General features: G+C 52.3%; 1 protein-coding gene across 1 annotated transcript in view; it reads left to right on the plus strand.

The window, feature by feature from the left end:
- Nucleotides 1-27677, plus strand: part of LOC117666930 (microtubule-actin cross-linking factor 1, isoforms 6/7-like) — a 52195-nt gene that overhangs the window by 1910 nt on the left and 22608 nt on the right. The window contains exons 2-27 of the mRNA XM_087890778.1: nucleotides 289-447; nucleotides 1275-1435; nucleotides 2351-2510; nucleotides 2660-2744; nucleotides 4744-4985; nucleotides 5875-6066; nucleotides 7551-7601; nucleotides 7815-8034; nucleotides 8460-8689; nucleotides 9414-9536; nucleotides 9736-9837; nucleotides 10135-10236; nucleotides 10656-10811; nucleotides 10980-11135; nucleotides 11215-11412; nucleotides 11617-11745; nucleotides 12701-12916; nucleotides 12995-13144; nucleotides 13440-13631; nucleotides 14324-14493; nucleotides 15175-15334; nucleotides 15518-15715; nucleotides 15941-16069; nucleotides 16209-16352; nucleotides 16515-16703; nucleotides 17163-17280. Of these exons, the coding sequence (XP_087746904.1) occupies nucleotides 289-447; nucleotides 1275-1435; nucleotides 2351-2510; nucleotides 2660-2744; nucleotides 4744-4985; nucleotides 5875-6066; nucleotides 7551-7601; nucleotides 7815-8034; nucleotides 8460-8689; nucleotides 9414-9536; nucleotides 9736-9837; nucleotides 10135-10236; nucleotides 10656-10811; nucleotides 10980-11135; nucleotides 11215-11412; nucleotides 11617-11745; nucleotides 12701-12916; nucleotides 12995-13144; nucleotides 13440-13631; nucleotides 14324-14493; nucleotides 15175-15334; nucleotides 15518-15715; nucleotides 15941-16069; nucleotides 16209-16352; nucleotides 16515-16703; nucleotides 17163-17280 (4132 nt within the window). The remainder of the gene's footprint in view (nucleotides 1-288; nucleotides 448-1274; nucleotides 1436-2350; nucleotides 2511-2659; nucleotides 2745-4743; nucleotides 4986-5874; nucleotides 6067-7550; nucleotides 7602-7814; nucleotides 8035-8459; nucleotides 8690-9413; nucleotides 9537-9735; nucleotides 9838-10134; nucleotides 10237-10655; nucleotides 10812-10979; nucleotides 11136-11214; nucleotides 11413-11616; nucleotides 11746-12700; nucleotides 12917-12994; nucleotides 13145-13439; nucleotides 13632-14323; nucleotides 14494-15174; nucleotides 15335-15517; nucleotides 15716-15940; nucleotides 16070-16208; nucleotides 16353-16514; nucleotides 16704-17162; nucleotides 17281-27677) is intronic.

Consider the following 27677-nt stretch of genomic DNA (forward strand, 5'->3'; position numbering starts at 1 on the left):
AGCCAGTGATCGCAGTCACACGACAAGTTTAACCTGTCCAGGTAAAGCCTTATTGGCCATCTTTGCCTCAGGCGCAGCACTGCCAAACCTGGAGAGGGGAAAATACGACAAAGTGGTTGGAGCAGGTGGGGCTGAGGAGCAGAAGCTGCCTTCCCCTTAGGGGGAGCTGCTGGGAATCGAAGGGATTGTAGAGGCCGAACACCCCACCCCACCCCACCCCCCCGTTTCGAGGTGCATTGAAACCTCCTTTGGGAGAGCTGTGCTGAGTGACGCCTCTTCTCCCTGCAGGCAGCTGCCCTCCCAAGAGGCATGCAAGGCGCTGGGCTGACCCTGGAGACCGCAGGGAAGCTGGGTGCCTGGGTCAGTGAAGTGGAGGACCTCATGGGCCACCAGAAACCTCCTTCGGGGGAAGCCAAGGTCGTGAAGGCGCAGCTGCAGGAGCAAAAGGTGAGCAGGGAGCGGCAGCTTTCGCACCTGGAGCTTTGGAAAGAGCTGCACCTTGGGGTAGGTTGCTCTGGATTGGGGAGGGGGGGAGTAGAATGCAGGTCAGCTGTAACCTGCAGAGGTGTCCAAAAATGGCTCTCCTGGAACCTCATCATCACCATGACCACCATCCTCGTTGATATGACTCGGTACCTCACCAGACGACCCACGTCTTGAAAATCAATGGCCCCAGAAGTGGGGCAGGGCAGCTTGGGAGCTTTTTACCATTTCAAAATGATATGTAATTTTAATATAAAAATACTATACCCAGTATGATTTGCACCTATGTTGTAAAGAGACATGGAGAAGGGGCTATTCTGAAGCCATTCCAGGAATGGGAGCTTTCCTGCAGCCCCAGGAAAGGAGGTGGGGCTGGGAAGAGGCTCAGTCTGGACTCCCTTGACTGCTGGGCAATCAGCTGCTCTAAACTCATGCCCCAGAGCTGCCCAGGGTTAGGGTTAGGGTTAACCTAATCCTCCACTGCAGCCATGGCTGGGGAACAGCCCGGTTGGGTTGCAGCCGCTGAGCCGGTCATCTGCCTGCGACGGAAGGGCCTGGCCGGGGGCCTAGCCTCCGTTTGGGAGTCACAGTGAGGAGCGATAATGGGGGAGGTCGTTTACGTTGCGACAAGGCTGGTAAGCCACATGACAAGCCAGAGAGGCTCCCGTTAAGCATGAGATCAAGTGGCAACAGCAGCTCCTGGCGGGTTCTTGAGAGGGCTCTGCAGCAAGAGGGGATGAGGCTGCACGGCTGCAGGTTGAAAGGCCCACCGGTTGCTCTGCTCCCCCCAGCTTTTGCTGCGTCTGCTGGAGGAACGCACCCCACACATCGGCCGCCTTTGCCATCCACTCTCTGCTGAGCCTGCCGGTACTGCCAGGGGACAAGAGCAGCCCAGGGGCCTCGCCAGCCTTCAGGAGAAGTGGGCGATCCTGATGCAGGAGGCCGAAGCCAGGTAGAGAGAGCCAACCCTATCTGGGGGGGGGAGGGAAAGAAGGAGCTCCTTTCCCTCCCTCCCCAATGTTGTTCACTTGCTGGTCTTAGTGTCCACCTTTGCAAAACCGGTGGGCCTTTTCCTGCTTCGTTGTTTATTATTTATTTGTTTATTTATTTATTTATTCAATTCGTATGCCACCCCTCTCCAAAGACTCAGGGCGGCTCACAATGCATTTAAAATCATTATAAAAAACATTTAAAAACATTTCATGCAGCACGTATCAACCGGACATGACATGTCCTGCAGATACCGCTTTGGGTCTTTCACCCAGTGAGGCCTGTGAGGGGGCTTTTTAGCCCACCCTTGGTTCCTATTGTCCCATTCTGCAGGGCATCAGAATCCAGGGTTCTGATAGTTTCCCGGCCAAAGAGCAGGCGGGCATGTTTTGCTCCATCTGAACAGAAACCCAGAACATTCCGGGGCAGCCCAAGATTTGTGGTGGTCTCTGCTATGGTTGCCTGGTGCCAAGCCTTAGTGGGCAAAGGGGTGGAGGGTAGCCTGCCGTTGCCCAGGATGTGCGTCTCCCACCCAAAGAGTGAAAGCCTGGGCCTTTCTCCTCCTTGGCCCCCATGTGACATAAACGCCTCCCCAGGAATCCGATTCCTTGCTCTTCTCGCAGCCTGGCTGAAGAGGAGCAATTTCTCCGAGCCCCGTCAGGTTCTTCCTGGCGAGGGAAGGCAAAGGAAGAGAAGGGTGAGGGAGTCCGCCTAGGGCTGGTGCCCCACCTGGCCTTTCTGTGACCTGCCCTCTGGCCCTTCTTACTGGAATGTCCCTCCCGGTGGCTCGGAGCATCCTGGAGGGCAGGAGGGAGGCCTTCCTTGGTGGGCTCCTGCTGTGGCCCTCTGCTCCCCATCTCCCTGTCCTCTTCCACAGGCACAGCTGCCTACAGCAGATCGTCCCTGCTGCAGACGTCTTCCAGGAGTCGGTTGAGGCTTTCCAAGACTGGCTGAGCTTGACAGAGCAAAAACTGGCCCAACTCTGGGGGGCCCCTGGGAGCCTGACACGAAGCCAAGATGCCCACCAGCAGATTCAGGCATGGTGCAGGGAAAGCTTCAAGGAAGTCCAAGGGTGGAGGAGGAGGATGGGCAGAGCCCTGAACAATGGGAGGCTCTGCTCTCTGATCAAAGAGCGGGAAGGGCTACGAGGCTGCCTGGAGTCACCTGGGTGCTTGCTTTCCTCCAGGATCTGCGCAGGGAAGTTCAGTCCAAGCCAGCAGAACTGGAAGAGGCCCTGGAACGTGGATTGCGGCTCTTGCAGATGGTGCCAGGCAAGTGGCAGCGTCAGGCGCCTGCAGGAGGTTGAGTTCAGCCGCCCGAGTGGGGACCTTGAGCGGCTTGGCGGCATGAGGGAGGGGCACAGAGTTGCAGAAGGCTCAGCAGCTCCCTCCCTGCATCAAAGCCTGGTGGCTCAGCAGACTGATAGCATTGTGATTAACACCAGCTGCCTGCAATTTACTGCTGGTTTGAATCTCTCCAAGGCTCAAGGTTGACTCGGCCTTCCATCCTTTCTAAGGTAGGTGAAATGAGGACCCGGATTGTGGGGGCAATAAGCTGCCTTTGTATAAATATACAAAAGTATGAAGGCTATTGCTTAACGCATTGTAAGTCGCCCTGAGTCTCCGGAGAAGGGCGGCATATAAATCAAATTAAAAAAAAAAAAAAGCCACTTCCAGAAGGTCCTTGTCACATGCTCTCCGAGGTGCGAGACCAGATCTGTTCCCCCAGGGCATCTGGCTCTCCCATGATCTGTTGCAGAGCCAAGGGACCCAGGGCTGCTGCGTGTGATCAAAGTTGGGCTCTGTCCAGTGCAGAGCCACAGAAGGGGCTGCCCTGAAGGGGCCCTTCCCTATCCCACTTGCCCTCCGGGACTTGGTGCATTTGGGTTGGCTAGGAGTCAGCCTGTGGGCAAATCACTCTTGGGGGGCCCCGGTTCTCCTCCTGGAGGCACAACGTCACAGGCGTTGCAGGTGGAGGCGGAGAGTTAGGTGGTCTCTTTTGTTGGGTTTTATGGAGAATTAAGACATCTTTAGCCAGGAGCCAACTCTGCCTTTGTTGGCTTTCTTTCCTTCCCCACCAAAACTGAATGGAGCTAATCCACCGTCTAGGAATCTCTCCGGATTCTTGGGTCCTGACTCATACGCCAGATGGGAGGCCATGGGGAGGAGGGCCAGTCACGTCTCCTGCATCACATGACGCCATTTCTGGAACAGTCTCTCATGTCCTGGTCACCTCATGACAGGACTCCACACGGAGCTGTCCTTGGGAAACCTCATTTAGCGAGCCTAACCGTCCCTGGAGTAGCTCATGAGAGGGTCACCCACAGTTGGGATTTCTCAGTAGTCACCCTCTTTTGTGCTCTCAGTAAGAGTGAAATAATTTCATTAAATAACACAAAGAAAAAATAAATAAACAGCCCATCGTCAGATATCTGAACCACCCCGCTCTCTAATTATGCATAATAGAATAGTAAAATGTATAAAACCAACGGATTCTCATTTTTTGTTGTTTTCTTTTAACTCAGTTTATATATTTTGAAAGCAACTGAAGCACGTAGCTAGGGAAAACAACTCCATTTAATCACTCCCCTTTTGGGGGAGTTAAAGCAATCTCATAAAATATAAAAAAAATAAAACTTTTCTTAACTTTATATGCCTCTGCCCTCTAGCGCCTAGCTGCCAATCCTATTTGCTGAGTGGAAGAAGGCAATGAAGAGTCAGAGAAGGCTGGCTTAACCATGCCGACCCCTTCCACCACCTTGGCAACCTCTGGCTACCAAGGTTTTGGAGCAAAGGGGATGCGGGGAGGGAAGGACTGGTCGTGTGTGAGAAAAGGTCCTTATGGTTTATGCTGATTTCCAAGTCTTTGTTAAATTGACTCGGGGTGCTTCAGGGATTCCATAGCTCTGCCCAAGCAACCACACCCCTCAGTTTCCAGCACAATACCTGTCGGTAGCAAGACGATAGCAATAAGCTGTGTTCACACTAAACCCAAAAACTCAAATAGAAATGTCCATTCAGTGCACCTAGTCCCTGCCCCAATTTCTACATCCCTCCTTGTGCCCTGAGCTTCCAGAATTGATGCTGGGTGGGATAAGAGTCAACGAGAGGCAACGAGAGTCTCTGACCTTGAGAGTCCAGTTCTGTGCAGGTTGGCCTGCCGCAAGTTGCTGCTCAGCACTAGCAGCCAGGGGAGCGGGGAGACTCCTGGGGTGGGTGCTGGGCTCTGGCTGGGCAGCCACTGGGCTGAGCTGGGGCTCTGCTCTTGCAGGAGAAGAAGGGCGGCTTGTCCAGGGCAAGATGGACTCCCTGCAGCTGAGGCTGCTGCTGGTGGACCAGAGGAGCAGTGACACCCTGCAGCAAATGGAGCAGATCTTGGAGGCCTCTTCCCACCTGGACCTTGCCCAGGAGGACCTGGGCCTCGGGCTGCAGCCCCCGGAGAAGGAGCAGCTCTTGCCAGGCAGTCAGCCAGGAGATGGGCCCTGCCCCCTGGCCCCTGCAGGCGGAGAGAAGGTAGGCGGAAGGTAGGGCAGGTGGGAAAAGCCCACCCCTTGCACCCCCCTTGCCCAGTGGAGGCTTTGGGCAGCGCAGGGCAAAGACTCTGTCCGATCCCTACCTCGCCTGCTGGAGAAGAAGGATCGGTTCCTGGGGCGAAGACTGGCAAGGGCAGGAAAGCTGAGGCCAGCTGCTGCTGCTGCTCCCACCGCCGGCCTCCCCCCCCCCTTTGCACACCCTTTGTGGGCCAGCATAAGGTGTGCCAGTTTGGGACCTGGGGCTTCCCCACCTCCCCGTGGCACCTTCCGGGCTCTTCTGTGTTGGGGTGAGGCTGCTGAGTCAGGTTCTGCCACCTCCTATCTCAGGTGGAGAGCAGACATTGAGGTCTCAGCTGGCTGCTGTGTCCCAGCTGAGCACAGGTGTGGAGGAGCTGAGCCAGGTGCACCTGAATGTCCAGGCCAGCTGCCTGGCACTTGCAGAGCAGAAGGTTGGTGAAGGAGCATGACCTCCAAGAGTGGGGAGCAGATGCCCTCCAGTCAGCCCAGGGTGGCAGGAGATGCACCCCGGGGCCTCCCCAAAGGAGGGAGGCACTTGGCGGAGGCACAGCAGCTGCGTCTTGGCTCCCTCAGCCAGCCGGGCTTTGAGGGCAGGGAGGGCTCTAGAGCAGAAGGCAAAGCCTGCCCCGTGGGCACAGCGCAGGGGGTCGCCAGTCAGGCACAAACAGCAAGAACAGCGAGGCCAGGAAGATGCCAGGCAGCCTCTGGCAGGATAGAAAAGGCTTCCCAGGCTGCGGCTGGTCTTTGCATGCCCTATTCCTAGAACAAGGATACCCATGCAGTGTGTTCCAAAAGAGGGCAAGGGGATACCTCGGCCTCCCTCTCCCGATTCACCTTCCCTGTGTCTCCAGCGCCTTTCTGCAGACACCCTTCGCCATCAGGGCCTGGTAGAAAGGCCAGTGGCGGTGGCCGACCTGCAGCTCAGCCTCTGCCCCACAGACGTCCAGGAGGGGCTGCAGGTGAGGGGGACAAAGTTGGGATGGTGGACGTGGGAGGAGGATACCCAGGGTGGCAGCCTTGCCCAGCTGGCAGACCATCCTGTCTAAAAGATGCTCCCTGCTTGGCTGTGGGTGCCGCTTCCTCGATCTTCACTTTTGGTGACCATTGAGGCCTCCAGGAAAGGGAGGGGCACATTCTGTGCAAGGGTCATCCAGCTGTTTGCAAGCGGCCTCTGGAGCAGAAATGCAGGAGGCAGAGCCCAGCTTGAGGGGGTGCTTGTGGCTTCCTGGCCAAGACGCGCCCCAACGGCTGGGGCTGCTGTGCCGGGTGGGAGGAAGTGCTTTGTGTACAGCAGGGAGACGAAGGCAGGGACAAAGACCAGGCTGGTGGAATCAGGGTGGGCGTCCACCTGCTTGATTAGGTGGAGGTGGGGAGGGGCCCTGCTTGGAGGAAGGCCAAGTGACGGGCTCCTTGGGAGGGAAAGAGGGAAGGGAGGGATCATTGGAAGTCAGGTAGCCCAGCAGCTAAGAAGGAAGAAGATGTTGGAAAGTCCAATCTTGGTCTTCCGGTGGCACCGCAGACGTTGGCGGCAGCTCCTTTGGGAGCGCTAACCCATCTGGAGAGAAGGAAGTCAAGAGGCAGCAGGGAAGGAGCCTCCCCAGAAAGAATGAAAGCCCACGCGGGAAGTGGGGGTGGTTGGGGTGAAAGGGGGGGGCAAAGGGAGAGGGAGGAGGAAGGGCAGATGAGATTTTCTCATCGCAGGCCTTTCATTTCCTTGTGTTGCTTTTGATACACCTTCCTTGTGCTCTGCGCCCCAAAGGCAGAGGTCCCCGTTTGTGACCTTTTCATTCGTGCTCTGCCTACTTCAAAGCTTCTCTTATAGTGTTCTCTTCCCCCAGCCCCTGCCCCCAAATGCGAGAAAGGGTCCCCTCTCCACCTGGTCTTGCTGCTCCAGCCTCAGGGGCAGGGAAAGCCCAGGATGTTCCTACTAGCCATTTGACCCAGGGAGGGGTAAATCCGTGGGATGGGGGAATGTGTCCAGCAAAGCCCAGGCACATGCTGACACCCCCCCCCCCGCACGACTGGAAGAGGCCACATTGCTTGCAGTCAGTCTTGGGGCATCAGGAGCACATTGGAGTCTCTGGCTACACCTTGGAGCAGACAGCCCTAAGTTCAGCAGCACCTGGTCAGGGTGAATGCTGGCCTGGTTAGGCCGACTGAAGGTCTCCCAGCCCACCTCTCATTCAGGAACCTCCCCCCCCCTCAGTCCAGTGTCCACTTGAGGCTACCCAAAGCTGCTCAGGTGGTTGTTTCCGCTTTTGAACTGTAGTGTAGTTCAAAAGCAGAGCCTGTAGTACAGTGGACTAAGCACTGTTATTAACATCTGCTGCTTGCAATTACTGCAAGTTCAAATCTCACCAGGCTCAAGGTTGACTCAGCCTTCCATCCTTTCAAAGGTAGGTGAAATGAGGACCCAGATTGTGGGGGCAATAAGCTGACTGTATACATATACAAAAGTATGAAGGCTATTGCTTAACGCATTGTAAGCCACCCTGAGTCTCAGGAGAAGGGCGGCATATAAGAGCAGGCCCAACAGGCTGCAGCCATGTTGCGGGAGGCCCTCCCGCGATACAGCCAGGTAAGCCAGGACCATCACCATCCAGCGGCTGTATCCACCTGCGCAAAGGCCCACAGTTGGGAGAGCGATGGCAGCTCACTCCTTGCTTGAGAGCTGCTGCCTTCAGGGTACCCCCCCTGCCTTCAGGGTACCCCCCTGCCTTGGTGTGGCCCCCTCCTTGCCTGAAGAAAAGCCCCTAAGGGGTGATCCTGGCCCTCCTGTGCTCCCCGGCAGCTGTCCAAGCGGCTGAAGCTGGTGGCTGGAAGTCTGGAATGGCTGCAGGACCGCACACGGCACCCTCTTACTTTGCGGGGAGACCCTGTCTGGCTCCAGGAACAGCTCTGGGAGAGCAGCCTGTGGCTGGCGGAGCTGGAAAAGCTGGCCCTGGCCCTCGAGACCCTCCGTGAACAGGGGGCGGAGCTTCAAGCCATCCTGCAGAGCACCACACACCCAGGTACCCTCCCAGCCAGTCTTCTTCGGAGGGGGGGGGGCTCCCATTCCCAGAAGACACATGGCTGGCCAGCTGGTCAATCTGTGGCCTGCGAGCAGTTTCCTCTGGCCCTTGGTGCCCAGAGAGCCCCCAGGAACACTCTGCGCACAGCCTGGGGAAAGGAAGGGGCTGCATTCCTGGGCCACCATTTTCTTGGGTGGCCCATAGCTCACACTTGGGCTAGATTATCACGATACCTCATGCTAGGCTAAGACGGAACTAGGCTACCTGTGACTCAGAAAGTTGTGGGAATGCAGCTGTCCAGGCTGCATGTCTTGTGTGGTTGGTCCCAGCTGGTCTGAGGAGCCCAGTGGCCACTTGGTGGACCCAGTCAGCGGAAAGGAGGTCCCTGCACTCCCTGGCCTCAGCCCCTCTTCCTGCTGCTGTAGCCATCCAGGAGCGCATGCAGGATCTGCAGAATCAGTGGCAGCTGCTGTGGCAGCTGGAGAAAGACCGCAAGGCCTCCCTGCAGGAACTCCTGGTCCTGGCCAGGCAGTTTTGGCCTGGCCTGGCCAAGCTGGCCGGGGCTCTCAGCAACACCCAGCGGATAGTGCTGGACCTGGAAGACACTGCGGCCTCCAATCCGAAGGATATCCAGGCCAAGCTGGTGGCCATGCAGGTACGAGACCATCATGGCGTCCCGCCAAGGAAGCTGGCCCTCTCCCTGTAATGTCCAAGCCCCTGCTATCTTGGGGAAGTCCCCCACCCTGCAGGGCAGGAGCAATACCTGAGGGATGGGCTGAAGATCCTGCAGCTACCACCCCCAGGTCTTCTGAGAAGAGCCTGAACTCTTCTCAGTGGCCAGGCCTCTTCGGGACTCCTATTGAAGGGTGGTGGTGCCCCGGTCTCTCTTTTTGGTCAATAAACCACGGAAGTGGAAAAGACCAGGAGGCCGGTGCCAGTTAACTTGGGGATCCTTGGGGATTCAGTGGGGTGGGACAACACGATGCCTTTGGCCTGTCTCCATCAGTGCACCCTCACCACTCACCTTGGCCCTACCTGCCTTGGATCTAGGACAACTGGCCATGGCCATCTTCCATTTTTGTCCATGGGAACAATGTCAAAGAAACGGTGGTGGATAATGTTATCGCATCCACCTCCTCACGCAGTTGTCCCATAGCGAGCTATCTCTTGGCGAGTTGGCCGGAGTGAGATGGCCGGTTTGAGTTGTCCCATTCTGCCTGCCGCTGTTTGACAGGCCCAGGCCTTCCGCCCAGCCTGCCCTGTCATTTTGGGTTGCCCCTCCAACCCTCCTCTGGCTCACAGGTTCAGGGTCCCTGGAAATGGTTGTTTGGCCGGGTGGAGGGCTGTACTGGTGGCGCTGATGACCTCTTGCCCTGCAGGCCCTGCATGAAGAGGTGGATGGTCTGCAGAGTGAGCTGGACTCCTTGGGGGCTTGGGGCATGGAGCTGATGTCGTCGTGTGGAGACCCGGAGAAGCTCACCGTTACCCAGAGCCTGGATGATGTGAGCACCGACTGGGCTGGCGAGCGGTGGAGTGGAGGGAGGCAGCAACATGGCACCCACAGAGTCCTCCGGGGTCTTTGCCCTTTTCCTCCTCCTGGTGCTGGAGCAAGCAGAGTACAAAGATTGGAGTCCCAGAAGCCTCATTGTGCCCTCCCCTCCAGGAGCTCCCACTGACCCCTCTGTCTCCTCCCCCCCACAGCTGTACTCATCTTGGAACAGCCTGAACAGGATGTGTGGGGAGCGGCAGAAGCACCTGGAGGACCAGCTGCAGGCCTCGGTCACCGACCAAGCCACGACGCAGGTAAGGAGAGCTTCCTGCCTGGGGACAAGAAGACGTGGCCAGAGGCTGCTGGCCAGGCAGGAGCACATCGTGGGCATGAGGGGAGCTGAAGTGCTGAGTCCTTCCGATGCCCCATTCAGGTTGCTTTTCCCAGCAGAGTGTCCCCTGTAAGCACCCTCTTTGCCAGTTGATGGTCCCCCCAGAGCATCTGCCAGTCCTCCTTTCAGACCTAGGCAACCCTAGGAAGCCACCCACTCTCAATCCTGCCCTCCCGGCCCTCCCCCTACTTCCCTCTGGTTTCTTCTCCCTTCCCTCTAGAGGCTCCTGGCCTGGCTGGCAGAGGCCGAGCGGCGGGTGGCCCAGGAATTCCTGGGTGAGGGGGACCCAGTCCAGGTGGAGCAGGAGCTCTCAGAGCTGAAGGTGAGCACTGACTGTGGGCCAGCAGGCTTGGCTTCCTAGAGGGAGAGGGGAGGGGGATGCCTGTGCCCAGGAGCCTGGCTGAGATCAGCGGGGAACTGCCATGTGGGCAGGGCCTCAACGTGGTCCAAAACTGGCACTGTTCCTAGCCAATGGCAGAGTGCCATTGGCAATGGAGCACGGAGAAATGGCAGACCAGTCCTTCTCTAAACAGGTTTGTTCCAGCCCCCACAGGCGCCAGCGTAGTTGAGCAGGATAAGCCCCACGGCTCAGGGTGACCCTGGGACCACCACTCTCACACGGTCCTAGAGAAGCAATGGGAGGGGGTCTGCCAGGGTCTCTGAGGAAAGAACTGTGGCGCCCTGTGGAGGGCCTGTGCCGGGCAGCGCCTCCTCATTGCCTCCCCAAATCCCCCGGGGCAGGCCTTCAAGCGAGAGCTGTACCAGCGCCAGGTGGAGGCTGAGAGACTTTGGCAACAGAGCAGCTGCTGGGAGGCTGCCCAGGAGGATCCCCCCCTCACTTTTGGGAGTTCCCGGGACCGTTGGACCCAGCTGGAGGAAGAGCTGCTAATCCGGCAGGTTGGGGCACTTGGGCCAGGATGGGAGGGAGTGGAAGGCCCTTAAGGGGGGGCTTGGCGGGCAGCCTCTTTGCTGGTGGGAGCCTCTCCCCACCTTCTGCTCCCTGCAAGACTTGCCACATGCCTCCCCCACCTTGATAGCCCCACAGCCTCTGGCCCTCTCTTGCAGCACCGGCTGGAGGCTGCCCTCCTACGCCTGGGCCGGTTCCAGAGTCAGCTGGACTGGCTGCTGCAGGGGCTGCTGAGCACTGAGGAACAGCTCCGGAACCCCCTCCCCCTCATGCCGGACCTTCAGAGCTGCGAGATCGAGCTGGCCAAACACCAGGTGATTTGGGGGCCCCGTTCCCTGGCAGGGGGTTGCTCTCTAGTGGGCAGTTGGCAGGGCTGACCCCGGCTCTCGGCAGGTGCTGTGGAAGGATGTCCTGTCTCACACAATGACAATGCAGGCCGTACAGGAGGCCGGCTGGCATCTGCCCAGTGATGGCAGCGGGCCCTGTGCAGAGGCCCTGCAGGGCAGCCTGCAGCAGCTCAGCCACCGGTGGAGCCAGGTCCTGGCTGAGACGGAGCACCGCCAGCTGGCCCTGGAGCACAATCTGAACCAGGTGAAGCTGGGTGGGGGACCTCCTGGCAGGCGTTTCCAGGGCTGGAGGGCCAGCAGCAAGGAGGCACCTCTTGGGCCTGCAGCAGCTTGATGGCCTTTGCTCAGGGCCAGGGCGGGGGGGGGATGTCTTTTGAGGCCAGGGAGCAGCTTTTGTCCTCCATGCCCTCTTCACTCTACCCACTGTCTCTGCCTGCTGCTCCCGAAGGTGCGGGAGGTTTCCCTGGAGGCAGCTGGGCTGGTGCAGTGGTTGGACCAGGTGGAGTTGCAGCTCTTCTCTTCCGAGCCCATGTGGGACCCCTCCGAAGCCACCAAGGACAAGCTGGCTGCACTCTTGGTGAGCTCCTTCCCAGCAATTCCCCACATGCCAGGGATGGCTAGGGATGAAAGGTGGGCCAGGGGCCGCCTGGTGGGCCACTTTCACCCCGCTTGGAGCCCTTTGGTTGAGAGGCTTCATGCCTCCCTTTGTTGTGGCAGTTGAGGAGTTGGACTCCGAGAAGCCCAGAAGTTTCCCCTGATGGTCCACCTGAAGGTGTTGGGCCATTTCCCGAAGACTTTGGAATATCTGCCAGGCCTTTGTCATTTTGCTGAGTGTGGATGGGGAATCGGCAAATGGCTCAACCCAAAGGTCCTCCCCCCCCCCCTTTGGGCCGTTGGGAGCTCCTGGACCTCGTAGCTGAATCAGGAAGGGCCTGTCTGGTCAAAGCCCAACTAGGGTTGCTTTCCACAGCAGGGCAGCAGGGAAGGAGTGGGCAGCGCTGGCAGTGGCACCATAGAAGTGCCCTCCTGCCCTGCTTCAGATGAGGGAACAACAAACGAAAGTTCCAACCACATCGACAAGAGGCACCACAATCCATGACAGGAGCCATCCGGGGCCTCCTTCATCACCCAGAAGGGTTGGAAAGCACAGGGCTATTGACTGGGGGGCTCCTGGAGCCTCGGGTCGAGATGTTCCTCCGTGTGGGCCTGCCTCTGGCCCCACTTCTTTTCCTTTGTGGGGTGGGACCCTGGAGAGCCCCTGAATTCTCAGGTGCAGATGCAGGAGCCGTGCCATGGAAGGCCTCTAGGCAGATGCAAGGGGGCTTCTGTCCCAGGCCTGGGGGAGGAAGCTTCTCCCCTCGGCTAAAGCGGAACAAGCAACCGCTTTTGTGTTGCCAGACCATCTCTATGTGTGGACCTTTTCCTAGCTCTGGGAGGCTGCGTGGTTGCAGAGTCTGATCTCCTGCCGGTTCCCAAATGCTGCTCTTCAGCCTGGGCTGCCTTTGGGTCTGTCTTCCTCCTCCTCCTTCCAGGCAGTGATGGGGAACCTCACCTGGGTGGGTCTTGTGGTTGGGCAGGAACTGTGCAAAGAGATGGAATCCAAGCGGCAAACGTACCAGCAAGTCCAGGAGAAGCTCCAGCACCTGCTGGCCACCTGCCACCCAAACAGGGCTTCTATGGCCAAGCACAGCCTGAGGGTCTTGGAGCAGAAGTGGGGCGGCTTCACCAGCCGCCTTCAAGAACAGAAGGTAGGTGGGCAGGAGGGGGGCTGTGGAGGGCGGGCCTCATCCTGTGCAGGGGCCACCCACACTCCTCCCTTCTCCCAGCTCCTCCAAAACCCAAATACAGCCACTGAGTTCCAAGCCACCCTCCAGGAGCTCCTTCAGTGGGTCAAGCAGACCGAGGAGGCCTTGGCAGCCCTGCCTCCTCCTAGTTACATCCTGGACACAGTCAGCAAACAGAGGCAGCGGCTGCAGGTCAGCCACAGCCAGCCGGCAAAGGAGGGGGAGCCCCCTGGGTGGCATGCGTGCCCTTGGCATCACTTGGGAAGAGAAGTCTGCCCACGATTCCCTGGGCACAGGCCCACTTGGCCCAGGGCAGACTGGGCAGACTTGCAACTTGTGGCTGAGCCCTCTTATGTGAGGCGCTGCCAAGCTTGCTCTCAAGTGTCCCTCTCCAGTCTTCCAATGAGAGGCTGGGTGGCATGGGCACTGAGAGGAGGAGGGCTGATCCAGGAATCTCCTGGGCTCCCCTGTCTGCTTGTCCCTGCAGGCCTTGGCACAGGAGACGGCAGCCCAGAGCAAGAAGCTGGCAGGGATGGAGGCGGGGACTGCCTGCCTGACCCAGGGCATCGGGGGTCCTCGCAGCCTGATGGGCAATGCCAAGGAGCGGCTGGCCAAGGTCCTGCAGCAAGTGAGCGAGAGGGGGGAAGTGCTGGAAGAGGCCCACCAGCAGGCCAAACAGGTATCTCACACAAAGACCCCCGAAGGACAATGGGAGATGGGGGGCAGGGGGGCAGCAATGGTGGGTTGTCCCTGGTTTAGTAAATCCGATGGGAAGCTCCGCCCACCAACTCTGGCATCATCAGAATGCTTCTGCGCATGTGCAGAAAAATGCGCACATGAGCGAAGCACACGCACACGCGTGGCCCCATTGTGTACAGGTAGTAAAGATAAGTAGAACCCACCCCTGGGGGGCAGGCGTGCCCAGGGAGGTTTAGTGCAGTGCTGCTCTGGCCTTACAGTTCAGAGAGTCCTGGCAGCTGTTCCTAAAGTGGATGGATGGGGCAGAGGCAGCCTGTGCAGCCCCCACAGATGCCCCCCCTGCGAAGCAAGAGGACTTCAAGGCCCTTCTGGGACAGCACAAGGAGAGGCCGGGGGGCGAGCCTGGTGCATCATGTCCGCCCCCACTGTGGAAGCCACTCCCGTCTCCTGCACTATGCTGAGTCGGGGGGGGGCATTGCTGTGTCCCGTGATGTCAGCAGCTGAATTTGGGGGACCCCCCCTTGGAACTCCCCATCAAGGAGACAGCTCCCCTCCCAGGGCAGGAGGGGGAGGCAGGCAGGTTCCTGCACCAGCCTTGACCACCAGGGCACAGTCAGGTGCTGGGCCCCTCTCTCCTTCCAGGCAAAGCCTTTTCTCCAAATGTTCCTGCAGGAATTCCAGAGTCGCCTGCGGGCCAAACGTCGCATCTTTGAGGCTACCCTGCAGCAGGGGGGTCTCCTATGTGGCAAGGCTCTCCTCCCTGCCGATGGCCAGGAGCTGGACGCAATGCAGAGAAAGCTGAAGGAGCGCTGGAGGGCTCTGTGGAGCTGGGGGGCCGAGAGGTAGGGGACAGGGTGGCTGGGGGGACCCTGGGGTGGCTGCTCGCCTGTCCTCTGCATCTCTGGCCCAGGCAGGGTCTCCACTGACTGGCCAAACCCTCTTGTCCGTGTGTGTGTGTGTGTGTGTCTTGGGGGGGGGAAGCCCCATTTCCTTGTTGCTCATTGCAGTGCTACCAAGAGGAGATTGCTTTGTGCAGCCGGGAGGTGTGTCCACCATTAGCCCGGCCTTTGGGGCAGGAGGCAGAGGGAAGAGGGTCGGCTGAGGAGCTAGTGTGGGCCTGGACCTCTCCGGAGCAGTGCTGGGATACTGACCTGCTCTCTGGGGCCAGTGGAGCCAGCCCTGATGTCTCCCACCCTCACCAAAACTTGTAGGCAAGGACCAGGTAGAGCAACTGAGGTAGTCACTCATGGGACAATCTGGGGGTCAAGTGTCTCCGGCCCCACATTCAGGCCCCTGGGATTTAAAGCCCCATGTAACAGTTGCTCAGAGGGGCCAAAACCTCCCTCTCGGACCCCCTCCTGGATTCGGGTACTGCTGAATTGAGTGCAGGCCAGTGGGAACTTGCCCAGAGTGAGGGCTGCTAATGGCTCCAAGAGCTTCCACTTGGGGTGGGCTGGCCCTTCACCCTAGAGAAGGGGGCACAGAGGCCTCGTGGACCCCTCACTGCTGCCAACCCTTTGCAGGCAGCAGAAGCTGGAGGAGCACCTGCTGTTCTCCAGCTGCTTTGGCGATGCCCTTCAGAGCCTCCTGGACTGGCTCTGTCAGGCCGAGCCCCAGCTGGCTGAGGAGACCCCCGTGGCTGGGGACAGAGACCTGGTGGGCATGCTCATGGAGCAGCATAAGGTGGGTGAGGCAAGGCAAGGCAAGGCGGAGCTGTTTGCAACGCCACTGCTGAGAGGGTGTGTGGAGGGCCTGGGGTGAGATGGGCTTGCTGTGCCCACAGAAGCCTGTGGTGGAGAGGAAGGGGCTGGACGGCTGTGCAGCCTGGGTGCCCAGCAGTGAGGCCTCCTCTCTTGGCCCTAGCAGGCCTTTCAGACAGAGCTGGGTCGGCGGACGGTGGCTGTCAGGACGCTGAGGTGCTCTGCGCGTGTGTTGGCGCAAGATGGGAGCAGCATGGATGCCCGGTGGCTGCAGATCCAGATGGAGGAGCTGGAAGACCGCTGGGAACTCATTGGCCGGCTCTCCGTCTCCCAGCAGAACCGGCTGGAAGTGGCCCTGAGGCAGGCATGTGGACAAGCCAGGGCAGCGGTGGGAGAAGGACAGCTGTGTGGAAGGCAGAAGCTCCCAGGCAGGACCTGGGCTGGGACACAGGACGGGCAGGAGGCTTGCCCGATTCCCTGCCTACCACCACCTTCCTGAAGCTGGGCAGATTCCAGAGTGCCAAGAGGACCCACATTCTGCTCCCCAGAATGGCAGCCCCTTTGACGCAGGCGTCTCTCTTTCCTGCAGGCAGAGGAGTTCCACCGCCTGCTGGGTGCCTTCCTGAGCCGCCTGTCAGGCCTGGAGAAGTCGATCATGGATGGGGCAACCCCAGAGGAGGAGGAGGCGGCCATGGCCGAGGGCCAGAGCCAGTTCGAGGTCAGGGAGGGGGCGGGGAGACCCTGCTGCTCTCCTCTTGAAGAGCCTCATGCCAGAGCCTTCAGCTTTCACCCTCTCTTTCTGGAGTGGGGGCCTGGCCCCACAGGGAGGTACTGATGGCCTTGTCCACCGCCGACAGGAGGTGCAGCAGAGTGTGCAATGCCAGCAGCTGGAGCTGGACTGCATCAGCTCTCTGGGCGAGGAGATCCTGAGCGCCTGCCACCCCGATGCTGTGGGCACCGTCCAATCCTGGGTCACTCTTGCCAAGACCCGCTTCCATCAGGTGAGCAGAGTGGAAGTGAGGGGGGGGCTTGTGGGCACACTGGGCCTTGTGTGTATGGCCTCCAGTGGGGCCACTCATCCAGTGGGGTGAGGAGAAGGGGTTTCCTCCCTCACCATATGCGCCCCTCTCCTTCCCCACATTGCTGTCTTCCTCCTCCCACAGCTCTGCAGCCGGGTCCAGGGGCAGGAGCAGCGGCTGCAGGCCCAGGCAGCGTCCCTGGCTGCAGACCAGGAGGAGACAGAGCGGCTCAGTGACTGGATCACAGCCGCAGAAGAGGCCTTGCGCCTGTGGGACCAGGAGCCCCTTCCGGAGGATGCCAGGCAGCTGAAGGAACTTGGATGCCAGCACACGGTAGGATAACTTCGCTGCCCCCTTTCCCTTTGTGCCTGCCCCAGCCAGTCGTAGCCGCCAGGGGAGCCAGAAGGGGCTCTGCCGCCACTGCCTCCTTAGCAGTGGGTTGGCTGAGGCGTCGTGTGACCCCCACCTGCCCCCGACCCTTTGACCCTCTGCAGAGGTCACTCCCTTCGCTCCTTGGCAGGGCTGCCAGGGAAGGTCTTCCACTGGGCAGGGAGCCTCTGGCAACCAGGTTGCTGCAGCCCTGGAGAACCCGTCTTTCCCAACCGGGGGGGGGAGGGGCACATTTCGACCAAGGTGGGAGGCCCTGTGAGCGTTCACCAGTGCCTGCGCTGGTGTCGTGCTTTCAAGCTCCTGAATGGGGTGGCTTTGAGATGGGGTCTTGGCCCTGCAGCAACAGCACCTGGTTGCCAAGCTTCGAATGGCTGATGGGGACCCCTCACCCTCCCCTCACAGGTCTTCCTGCGGGAGTTGGACCACAAACAGTCCGAGGTGGAGAAGGTGGCCAAGAGCAGCAGGCAGAAAAGAACAGCACAACTGGGGCTGACGGCTTCTTCCTGCAAACGGTCATCTGGTTAGTGCCACCAGTCTCTGGTTCTCCCGCAGCTCTCACTCTGAGCCAGAGGTGGAGCATTCAGAGCAACTGGCCGCGTTATCCTGCTGAGCGCGCATCTATCCCCCGGAGCCATTTTAATTGCAAGTTCTGGCTCGGAGGAAAAGGGGAGTGGGCACATCAAGGGAATCAAGCAATTGGATGCTCACCCTTAGTGTCAACACCTAATTATTTGGGCAATTACAGTAAGCCACCAAAAGACTCCAAATACCTTCTCGGTCTAAGAGAGTGGAGATTTTAGGAATTTTATCAAATGTTAGAATTAAAGATAAAACTAGTACAACCTAAAAAAGAATAAAAGTAAAGTGCAGAAAAGAAATAGAAAAAAATAGAAAAGAAAATTAATAGTACAAGAGAAAGAAAAAAATACATAAACTAATGACCATCACAAGTATAAACTATTTTCTCTGTAATATAACCACTGGTCTCTTCTGTATTCCATCTCTTTTCTATAAAGAAACCCTGATCATTTCAATCCTGATCAGCAGAAGTCCATTAAGGATGACCAGAGAAAATAGTGTATCCATTTTAACCGTGATCAAATAGGCCAATTTTGCATTCCTTTATTTTTAACAATCTTTTTTAAAATTGTTTTTATTCAACGTTTACATCTTTAAATCTTAGTTACACTTTTTAAAATTGATTTCTCCCATCTGTTCTCTATCTATTTTATCTCTATACCCTTATTCATATTTTCTTTCTAACTAATAAAAAAAAAATTCCCATGTCTTGAAATACATCGACTCCTCTTTATCTTTTATTCTCAATGTTAATCTATTCATTTCTGCACATTCTAACATTTTCTTTATAATTTCTCCTTCCAACGGGATTTTATCTGCTTTCCAGTTTTGTGCAAATACAATTCTAGCCGCTGTTATTATATGAACAATCAAATATGTATCTTCTTTACTATAATTCTCTGGTAAAATTCCCAATAAGAATATCTCTGATTTTAACTCTATATGTTGCTGCAACATTCCCTCTAACCATGTTTTCACCCAATATTGTTTTGCTTCTTTACACAACTACCACATATGATAGTATGATCTCGGCAACTGGCGACATTTCCAACACTTAGCTGATTTAAACATCTTAGCTAATCTTTCTGGTGGAATATGCCATCTATAAAACATCTTATACAAGTTTTCTTTATAGGTTGTTGCCATTGTTAATTTATAGTTTCTTTCCCCAAGTTATTGCCATTTCTCCAATTCTATGGTGTATCCAAAATTCTTTTCCCATGCTATCATTATTTCTTTTACTTCTTCATCCTCTTGTCAAATATGCAATAAATAATTATATAATTTCTTAATCATTTTCTCATCTGTTCCTGTCAATATTTCATCCAGTTCTGATTTCCCCAAGTTAAAGCCATGTTGTCTACAATCTGCTTCATATCTTGATTGTATTTGCAGTCTTGTATACCAGTCTATCTCAGTCCCTTGACTCTCCAGTTCTTGTTTTTGTTTCAGTTCTCCCCGATCTGTCAAAATGTCTTTATATCTAACAATATTCCCCATGTTCACAATATTTGGGTATATCACCGCTTCTATTGTAGAAAGCCATATTGGAATATTCAAATAATGTTTTTCTTTCACTCTCTCCCACACTGATAACAAACCATTTCTTACATAATGTCTTTGAAAATATCCTAAATTCAAAAAATTATTAGAAGAAAGAATATCTATGATGGAATTAATGGAAGGAATTAAAAGACAGAAAAATGGGAAGACACCAGGCCCGGATGGATTACCAGCAGACGTATATAAAACCCTACAAGATGTACTAAGCCAGGGGTCCTCAAACTTTTTGAACAGGGGGCCGCTTCAGGGTCCCTCAGACTGTTGGGGGCCTGGACTGGCTAGGTGGGTGTGGCTGCCCCCCCGTGACTGGGTGGGCGTGGCTTGGTTGCCATGTGACTGGGCAGGTGTGGCTTAGTCATGTGACTGGCTGGGTGTGGCCAATTTAGCAGTCCATTTTGCCAATTTAGCAGTCCATTAAATAATATACACAAATGAAACTTTAATTTGTTTTCCTCCTGGGAGTGTTTTATTTGCTTTTGTTTGACTTTTCTTTTTACTAGATCATTTTTTAAGTTGCTTACGAGTCTAGTGAGCCACTTCAGAAAACTCAGTTTTGCAGCAATTCTTCTCAGCCCCAAGGAGGTTACAATCGACATTCATCCATCTCTCTCTCTTCCTCTCCCCCTCCCTCCCTCTCTCCTAGAAGAGCAAATGGGGGTGGGGGAGATAAATCTTGCTGAATCCCATTCCATTCGCTCTCTCCCTCCCATCTCTCTGTCAGGAAAGAGACGGCTCCTACAAGAGCAAATGGGGGCGAGGAAGAGAAACCTTGCTCTGCTCCATTCCATTCCATTCAGTAGAGGGATTCAATTTTTTTAACAACCAGTTCTGTGGGCGTGGCTTAGTTGGGGGTATGTGGCTTGGTGGTCCTGTGACTGGGTGGGTGTGGCTAGCTGGTCATGTGACTGGGTGGGCGTGGCTAGCTGGTCATGTGACCGGGTGGGCGTGGCTATGTGCACAGGGACTACCCAGAGGGCTGAAAAAAATGATTTCTGACAGGTCCTTGCACTTTTGACCAGTCCGCACTTATGACTATCCTCACATTTATGCCCGTTGCAGCATTTTTAACAACTGTGTCACTCATTTCACAACTACTCTTCACCACGGTGACAAGATAGGGCGCAAAACGTAAAATGTGAGGACAGTTGTAAGTGCAAGGACTGGTCAAAAGTGCAAGGACCGGTCAAAAATAACTTTTTCAGCCCTCTTGAGTAATCCATATGCACATAGGGACTACCCAGCGGGCTGAAAAAAGTGATTTCTGACAGGTCCTCGCACTTTTGACCGGTCATCATTTATGCCCATTGCAGCATTCTTAATTAAATTAAATAAAAATGACCTACTGGAGCAGTCTGAGGCAGTCTGAGGTGGGCTTTCGGGCCAGCTGCAGGGCAAGATGATACAACCGGGATAGGTAGGCCACTGCTGCCCAGATGGGAGGCGGGCGCAGGCCTACAGGGCTGGCTGCAGGGTGAAGCGATCAGATGGGGTAGGTCAGGGGTCTGCAACTTTAAACGCCCAACCTTAAACACATGTAAACACTTAAACACAACCTCAAACCTGGGTGGGCATTGCCAACTCCATATCACTTACTCCCACCCTGGTTTTGTGGCTCCTTTCAAACAGGTATCTCTCTGTGTCTCTTTCATCTCTTTCTTTCTCGCCCCCCCCTCTTTCTCTCCTTCATCTCTCTTTCTCTCCATCTCCCCCTCTTTCTCTCCTTCATCTCTCTTTCTCTCCATCTCTCTCCCCCCCTTTCTCCCCTTCATCTCTCTTTCTCTCTATCTCTTTCTCCTCCCCCCTTTCTCTCCTTCATCTCTCTTTCTCTCCATCTCTCTTTCTCCTCTCCCACCTGGGCGGTGGCAGCGGCGGCGCACCTACCGCACCATCGGGTCGCGATGGGTGGGCGTGGCCAACTTTTTTTTTTTACTTTTAAAAGCATTTTTTTCTACAACCTTAAGAGGTTGCAGTAAAAAAAAGCTTTTAAAAGCCTCTGACGATCAGGCCAGGCCAGTTTGATGGAATAGGAAAGTCTTAAGCGCGCGACGGAAGGTGCGCAGATCCAGGATCCTCCGTATCTCCGGGGGGAGCTCGTTCCAGATCGTAGGTGCCCCCACAGAGAAGGCTTTCCCCCTAGGGGCCGCCAGTCGACATTGTTTGGCCGACGGCACCCAGAGGAGCCCCTCTCTATGGGAGCGTACTGCCCGGTGGGAGGCTATTGGTGGTAGCAGGCGGTCCCGTAGATGACCAGGTCCTAAGCCATGGAGCACTTTAAAGGTGATGACCAGAACCTTGAAGCGCACTTGGAAGACCACTGGGAGCCAGTGCAGCTCGCGCAGGAGAGGTGTTACATGGGAACTCCACGTTGCTCCCATAACCACCCGCGCGGCTGCACTTTGCGCCAGTTGGAGCTTCCAAGTGCACCTCAAGGGGAGCCCCATGTAGAGAGCATTACAATAGTCCAGACGAGGTGACAAGGGCGTGAGTGACTGTGATAATAAGTTGCATCCTCACATTTACATCTCCAGCACGTAGATTGTAGGGTTGGATACATACAAGCTAACTTTTTAGGATCTAAATGCCATCTATAAAACATTTTGTAAAAATTTTCTCTCAAGTTTTGGGCTTGGGTAAATTTTACATTTTTGACCCATATTTTTTCCCATGTTTCCATCATTATTGGTTCCTTGATGTTTTGTGCCCATTTTATCATGCAGTCCTTTACTAGCTCATTATACAACCTTTTAATATGCATTGGGCTTTGATCCCTAATTTGTTTTATCAGATTTCCGTCATTTTTCAAGATACCAATTTTCTGATCCTCTTTCCATCTAGTATACAACTGTCCATACTGAAACCAAGTTTGAATTATCCTTTCTTCCTTTAATACCCCTAAAGACTTTAACTGCAATGTACCTCTTTCCATAATAAGGAGCTCTTTGTAAGTAATCACATCTTGGGACATCCGCTTGGCTCTGCGAGCTTTGAAGACGCTCCTTTACGAGCGCCCGATCCCTGGCTCTGTTAAAGCCCCAGAACAGCCGAAAAACAGCTGTCTGGAGGCTTGGAACCCTCTCCCCGGGCAAAGGGGAGAGAGAAGAGCAGACAGGTGGAGGTTGAGCCCCCCCCAAACGCCCTAGGAAGGATCCTGGGGCGTGAAGGGTGCGCGCTCCCTAAAAGCCTGTCAAGCCGCTCCGGACGAGGGACGAATCCGCTAATTAGCGGATTTAGAAGCCGCGACCAATTCTGCCGATGGAAATGAGGGGATTTTAACATTTTGAACTAGCAGCAGGCAGAACAAGCAAGGAGAAATCAGACCGCAAGTATCTTTACCTAACTCTGATGTTTGTAGCCTCCTTCGGAACTAACAATTAGTACTTTGCAACAAAATGGCGATTGAAGCCTGAAGGGGCGGGAGAAAGTGAAAGCCAGAGAAAGTTTTGTTTTGCTGGCAGCCCTTTGTCTGAAAAGAACTTTGTACTGATAGAAGGAGGATTTTAAAACGCTAACTAAGACTGGAATTTTTCTTGAGGAACTTTTCTTTCTGGCTTCTGATTAAAATATAAAGAAATTTAAATTGGAAATGGCCTCAAAACCTGTAAAGACTGTTCCTATTAAAGGAACAGGAAGCGCTGGCAGCTCCCCAGCTCATGTTTCTAGACTGCAAGCTTCTGCCCCTCCAGCAGATTCACAGACTTTAACATTGGAGATGTTACAACAAACCCTCCAAGTTACACAAGAGAAACTTGCTATTTTGATTAATGAAAAAATTAATGAAACCAATGAAAAAATACAGGCTGTGTCAGATGATATTGCAACTCGGAATCAGCAAATTAGGGATGATATTATAAAGACATTTAAATGTTTGGCAGGCAATATTGAAATGGTGGATGATAAAGTTGAAGAAGTTAAACAATCTACGGTAATCTTGGATAATAAATTAGATGAAGCTCAGAACAGAATTCAAAGGGCTGAAGATGATGTAGCTATGATACAATACAGAGATATGGAATTTGCTTTAAGATTTAGAGGGGTGAAGGAGAACAAACAAGAGAACTTGAGAGAAATGATGTCTGAGCCATTGGCACCGTTGGTGGGGGAGTCAAAAAACGATCTGGGCTGGCAGATTGACAAGCTGTATCGCGTTAATTCCTGGGTTGCTAGACAGAAACATTTACCAAGAGACATTGTGATATATTTCAATACAAGGAGAGCACGCAATGAAATTCTACAGGCCTCTTTTAACAGTAAACTTCGGGTTGAAGGCCAGGAAGTGATGACAATGAAAGAATCCCCCCTAAGATCTTGAGAGCTAGAAGGGAGTATGCATTTCTGGTGGATGAACTGAAAAAACGCCAGATACAGTATAGATGGGAGGTGCCAGCTGGATTGGTGGTGACTTATTCAGGAGAGAGGTATCAGCTTAACACAATATGGAAAGCAAGAGATTTTTATATCAATGTATTAAAGGCTGGCACACCCAAATCACCAAAATCACCAGAGGGCAAAAGAAAGAAGGATGTGATGGAAGGTGAAAAAGAAGAGCTCCTGACAGTAGTTCAGGGGGGAGTTTTGACAGGCCAAGGAGAAGATGGCAAATTACAAATTCAGATGGCTGTTCAAGAGTTGGAATTAATTGATTTATCGCAACCCAAGGATCAAAGACAGACCAGATCGGTGACAGCTAGGCTCAAAGAAGTATCAAGACAGCAACAATTCCAGATGGCAACTCAAGAAAGAATTCAAGAATCTACCAAAACAGAAGCAGCGGGAGGAGCAAGACCTAAAGGTCAAATGAGACAAGACCACCAGAATCTGCTCCAGTTGCTTCAAGGAGATGGGAACTAGATTTTTGACTTGGAATGTTAATGGTTTGAATTCTCCACAGAAAAGAAGAAAAATATTTCATTATCTTAAACAATCTTAAACAATTTAAAAATGATGTGATTTGTTTACAAGAGACTCATATAAGAGTACAAGACAAGCAGCACCAGAAAAGAAAAATGGTATAGGGACTTCCGGTTTCCTTGTCTTCGGCGACGGCGGCGCTCTTTGAAGCTCCGCCAGCCCCGCCGCCTGTAGAGCCGCTTCGCGATCGAGAAGCGGCTCGAAAACTTCAAAATCCTGAGGATTGTTGGAGGAGAGATAGCAGGGCACAGGTCGAGCCCCTGTAACCCCCCAGGGAATTGTTTCTGGGGAGGAAACAGGCGTGGCTCCCTTCCAACCTGCTGAGACTCCGGGCGGCGTGGGACGATTCTGCTTCTGCAGAACAAACCGGCTGCAGGAAACTTAAAGCGAAAGAACCAGTTTTAATAAACAGCGAAACTACCTGAATCCTGAAATTTGGAAACGCAAGTATTAGCACTTTGTTGACTTTTCAATCTGAGAAAATGCGAATGAGTGAAAGTGCTTTGAAAAAACATGGCGCCTAGCTTCAGAGTTAACGAGCCAGCGAGTGTGGATTGGTGAAGTTACTTTGTTTTGCTACAAAGTTTCCAAGTTGCTACTAAGCTGCTTTGCTTGTTATAAGAGAAATAACTGGGAAATTTTTTCCCTTTTCAATATTGGACTTTGCTTTATTTTAACCCTTGTTTGATTAAATCTGGGGGACTTTTTTAGAAGTCTTTGTGCAGGAGGGAAAGGAAAAGGAACTTCCCTCTTTAGAAAAACTAGATCACGAGCCAGGATGGCTTCAAAGAAGCAGGAAGGGAAGGCATTAGGGGGGGGATCCCCCACACACAAACATCAAACGCAACTTCCCCCTGCTCAACAGCTACAAACCCAGAAAAAAGAATTTGATGTGGGAGATTTAAAAGAATTTATTTCTAAAACTCTGGATGACAAATTTCAAAAATCTCAACAGGGGATAGATGATAAACTTCAAAAATCACATCAGGAATTTATGCAGGAAATTAATGACGTTAAAGACATGGTGAAACAGAATCAAAATAAGGTGACCAAAAAAATATCAGAAGTGGCGTCTGGCCTGGCAGAATTTATTGGGAAAGTTGATTTTAAAGTTGAAGAATTCAAATCAGAAGTTAATGTTAAGATGAAAGACAATGATTATAAAATTGATGAAGTTGACAATAAAATGCAGAGAATTGAAGATGAGATTGTTATGATACAATTCCGGGCGATGGAATTTGCCATACGGCTTCGGGGAATTCGAGAGGAGGAGAGACAGGACTTGAGACAGGTTTGCTCTGAAGCCTTGGCTAAGATTTTACAAGCTAATCCTGATTTGGTATTTCATAAAATAGATAAAATTTACAGAGTGAACTCTTGGGTGGCCAGACAAAGACAATTGCCTAGAGATGTGGTCATATACTTTACTGAGAGAGAAATTAGAAATGATATCCTGCAAAAATCTTTTCACACTTCTGTACAAGTGGGGGGCTCACGACTTGAAATTTTTAAAGAATTACCTCCCAAAATGCTGAAAGCTAGAAAAGAATTTGGTTTTCTTGTTAAGGAATTGAAAAATTTACAGATACCCTTCCGGTGGGACGCACCAGCTGGGATAATTTTTAGATATAAGGGAGAAGGATATCGGTTGAATACCGTGGAGAAGGCACAACACTTTTACACTACTATTCTTAAGGAAAGAACACCATCTCCACGTACATCTACAGTTTTGGAGATTAAGGAGAGTGAAGAGAGGCAATTGAAAGAACAGTCTAAGCAGGAATTAGAAAACGTGCAAGGTGCAGAAGGAGGTTTTCTGAGTGAGGCCTTGTTGGATTCTTCTCCAATTTTGGATTTGATTTAGTTGACAGAAGTTAAAGATCAACGTATAACTAGAGCCCAATCCAAGCTACTTAAACAACAGCAACAACAACAACAGGAAAGACAAGACAAGAAGGCAGTTAAGAGTACCGTACAAGAGAGTGGAGCTATGGGAGGAGCGAGATCGAAGCTCTCGGATGAACTTCAAATATTTTGCTCTGTGCTCCAGAAAGAGGCTGATGACCTTTAAGTGTCTATCTTGGAATGTCAATGGGTTGAATTCAGCACAGAAAAGGAAGAAATTATTTACATATTTGAAACAATTTAATAATGATATAATATGTTTACAAGAAACGCATATCACAACTCAAGATCAAAAATATTTGATAAACTCAAAACTAGGAGCACATTATATATCTTCAACTTCGCAGAAAAAGAATGGTGTGGTTATTTATGTAAATAAAAAACTAACAGCGAAAGTTATAGAAGCAGATCAAGATGGTAGGTTTGTAGCAATTGAATTGCTCACAGCAAATGGTCAAATTCTTTTGATTGGAATCTATGCTCCCAACCAACAACAGGATTATTTTTATAAGATGTTACATACTAAAATATTGCAATGGGACTATAGATCTATTTTAATTATGGGAGACTGGAATGGAGTAATTGATTCTAAACTAGATAAAAAGAGCTTGGCAAAGTCTAGAATTAGACTACCACAGACTTTTTTTGATATGAAAGAAGATATGGAATTAAAAGATGTTTGGAGAATACATAATCCAAATGAATTGGACTACACTTTTTTCTCGGATAGACATAGATCTTTTTCTAGGATTGATTTTATCCTGTTGTCAAATGATCTACTTGTTAAGACAAAAAGAACAAAGATTTTTCCAAGAACTCTGACTGACCATAGCCCTGTATGGATAGAAATTGAGATGGATAAGGTTGAGAGACGTTCTTGGAGATTAAATGAGAACTTGTTCAGATATGAAAAAAATACAATAGAACTTAAAAAGCATTTGAAAGAATTTTTTGAAATAAATTTGAATAAAGGTACCCCAATTGAAATTGTTTGGGATGCAAGTAAAGCTTATATGAGAGGGGTACTCATCTACATGAACTCTAAACATAGACTGCTCCGACAAAAGAAAAGATTTGAGTTGGAAATGGAAATAAAGAATAAAGAACAGTTACTCATTAAAAATCCAACAGATGAAAGAATACGAAATGCTATAAAACTTTTGAAAGACCAATTTCAAATGCTTATGGCGGAACAAGTTGCAACAAGTTTACAATACGCGAAGCATAATACATTTTGTACTATTGATAGTATTGATATTGGAGGGAAAGAAATCTTTCAACAAAAACTAATTAAAGAAGCTTTTGTGGATTATTATACTAAACTATATGCTAAAGAAGAGGTGCAGAATGGACTTATAGAAAAATATTTAAAGGATAAGAGAGTTACAAAAATTACTGATCAACAAAAGGAAAGAATGAATTATCCTATAACAGAGGAGGAGATAACAGCAGCAATTAAACAGCTAAAAACAGCCAAAGCTCCTGGCACGGATGGTTTGACCGCAGTGTATTACAAAACTTTACAAGCTGAAATGGTGGGACAACTTAGAGATTTATTCTGCAATATTCAACAAGGGGGCAAAATACCCCCATCTTGGACAACTGCTTATATATCTTTGATACCAAAAGAACAAGTTGGTCCTAAAAAACCAGAGAACTACAGACCAATATCTCTTTTGAACACAGACTATAAAATTTATGCGAAGGTATTAGCCAACAGGTTGATGCCAGTAATCCAAAAGGTGATTCATGCGGACCAAGCGGGATTTATTGAGGGCAGATTTATGAAGGACAATGTAAGGCAAGTAATAGACTTATTGGAATACCTTGACAAGAATAAACAGATCTCTGCAGTGCTGGTTTTTTTGGATGCGGAGAAGGCCTTTGATAGAGTGGATTGGAATTTTCTACTAAAGACTTTAAAAAAGATGGGCTTTGGGGACCAATTTATACAGGCGATCT

Source organism: Pantherophis guttatus, chromosome 3 (genome assembly GCF_059756535.1).
Source record: "Pantherophis guttatus breed Tessera chromosome 3, ASM5975653v1, whole genome shotgun sequence".
NCBI classification, from domain to species: Eukaryota; Metazoa; Chordata; class Lepidosauria; order Squamata; family Colubridae; genus Pantherophis; species Pantherophis guttatus.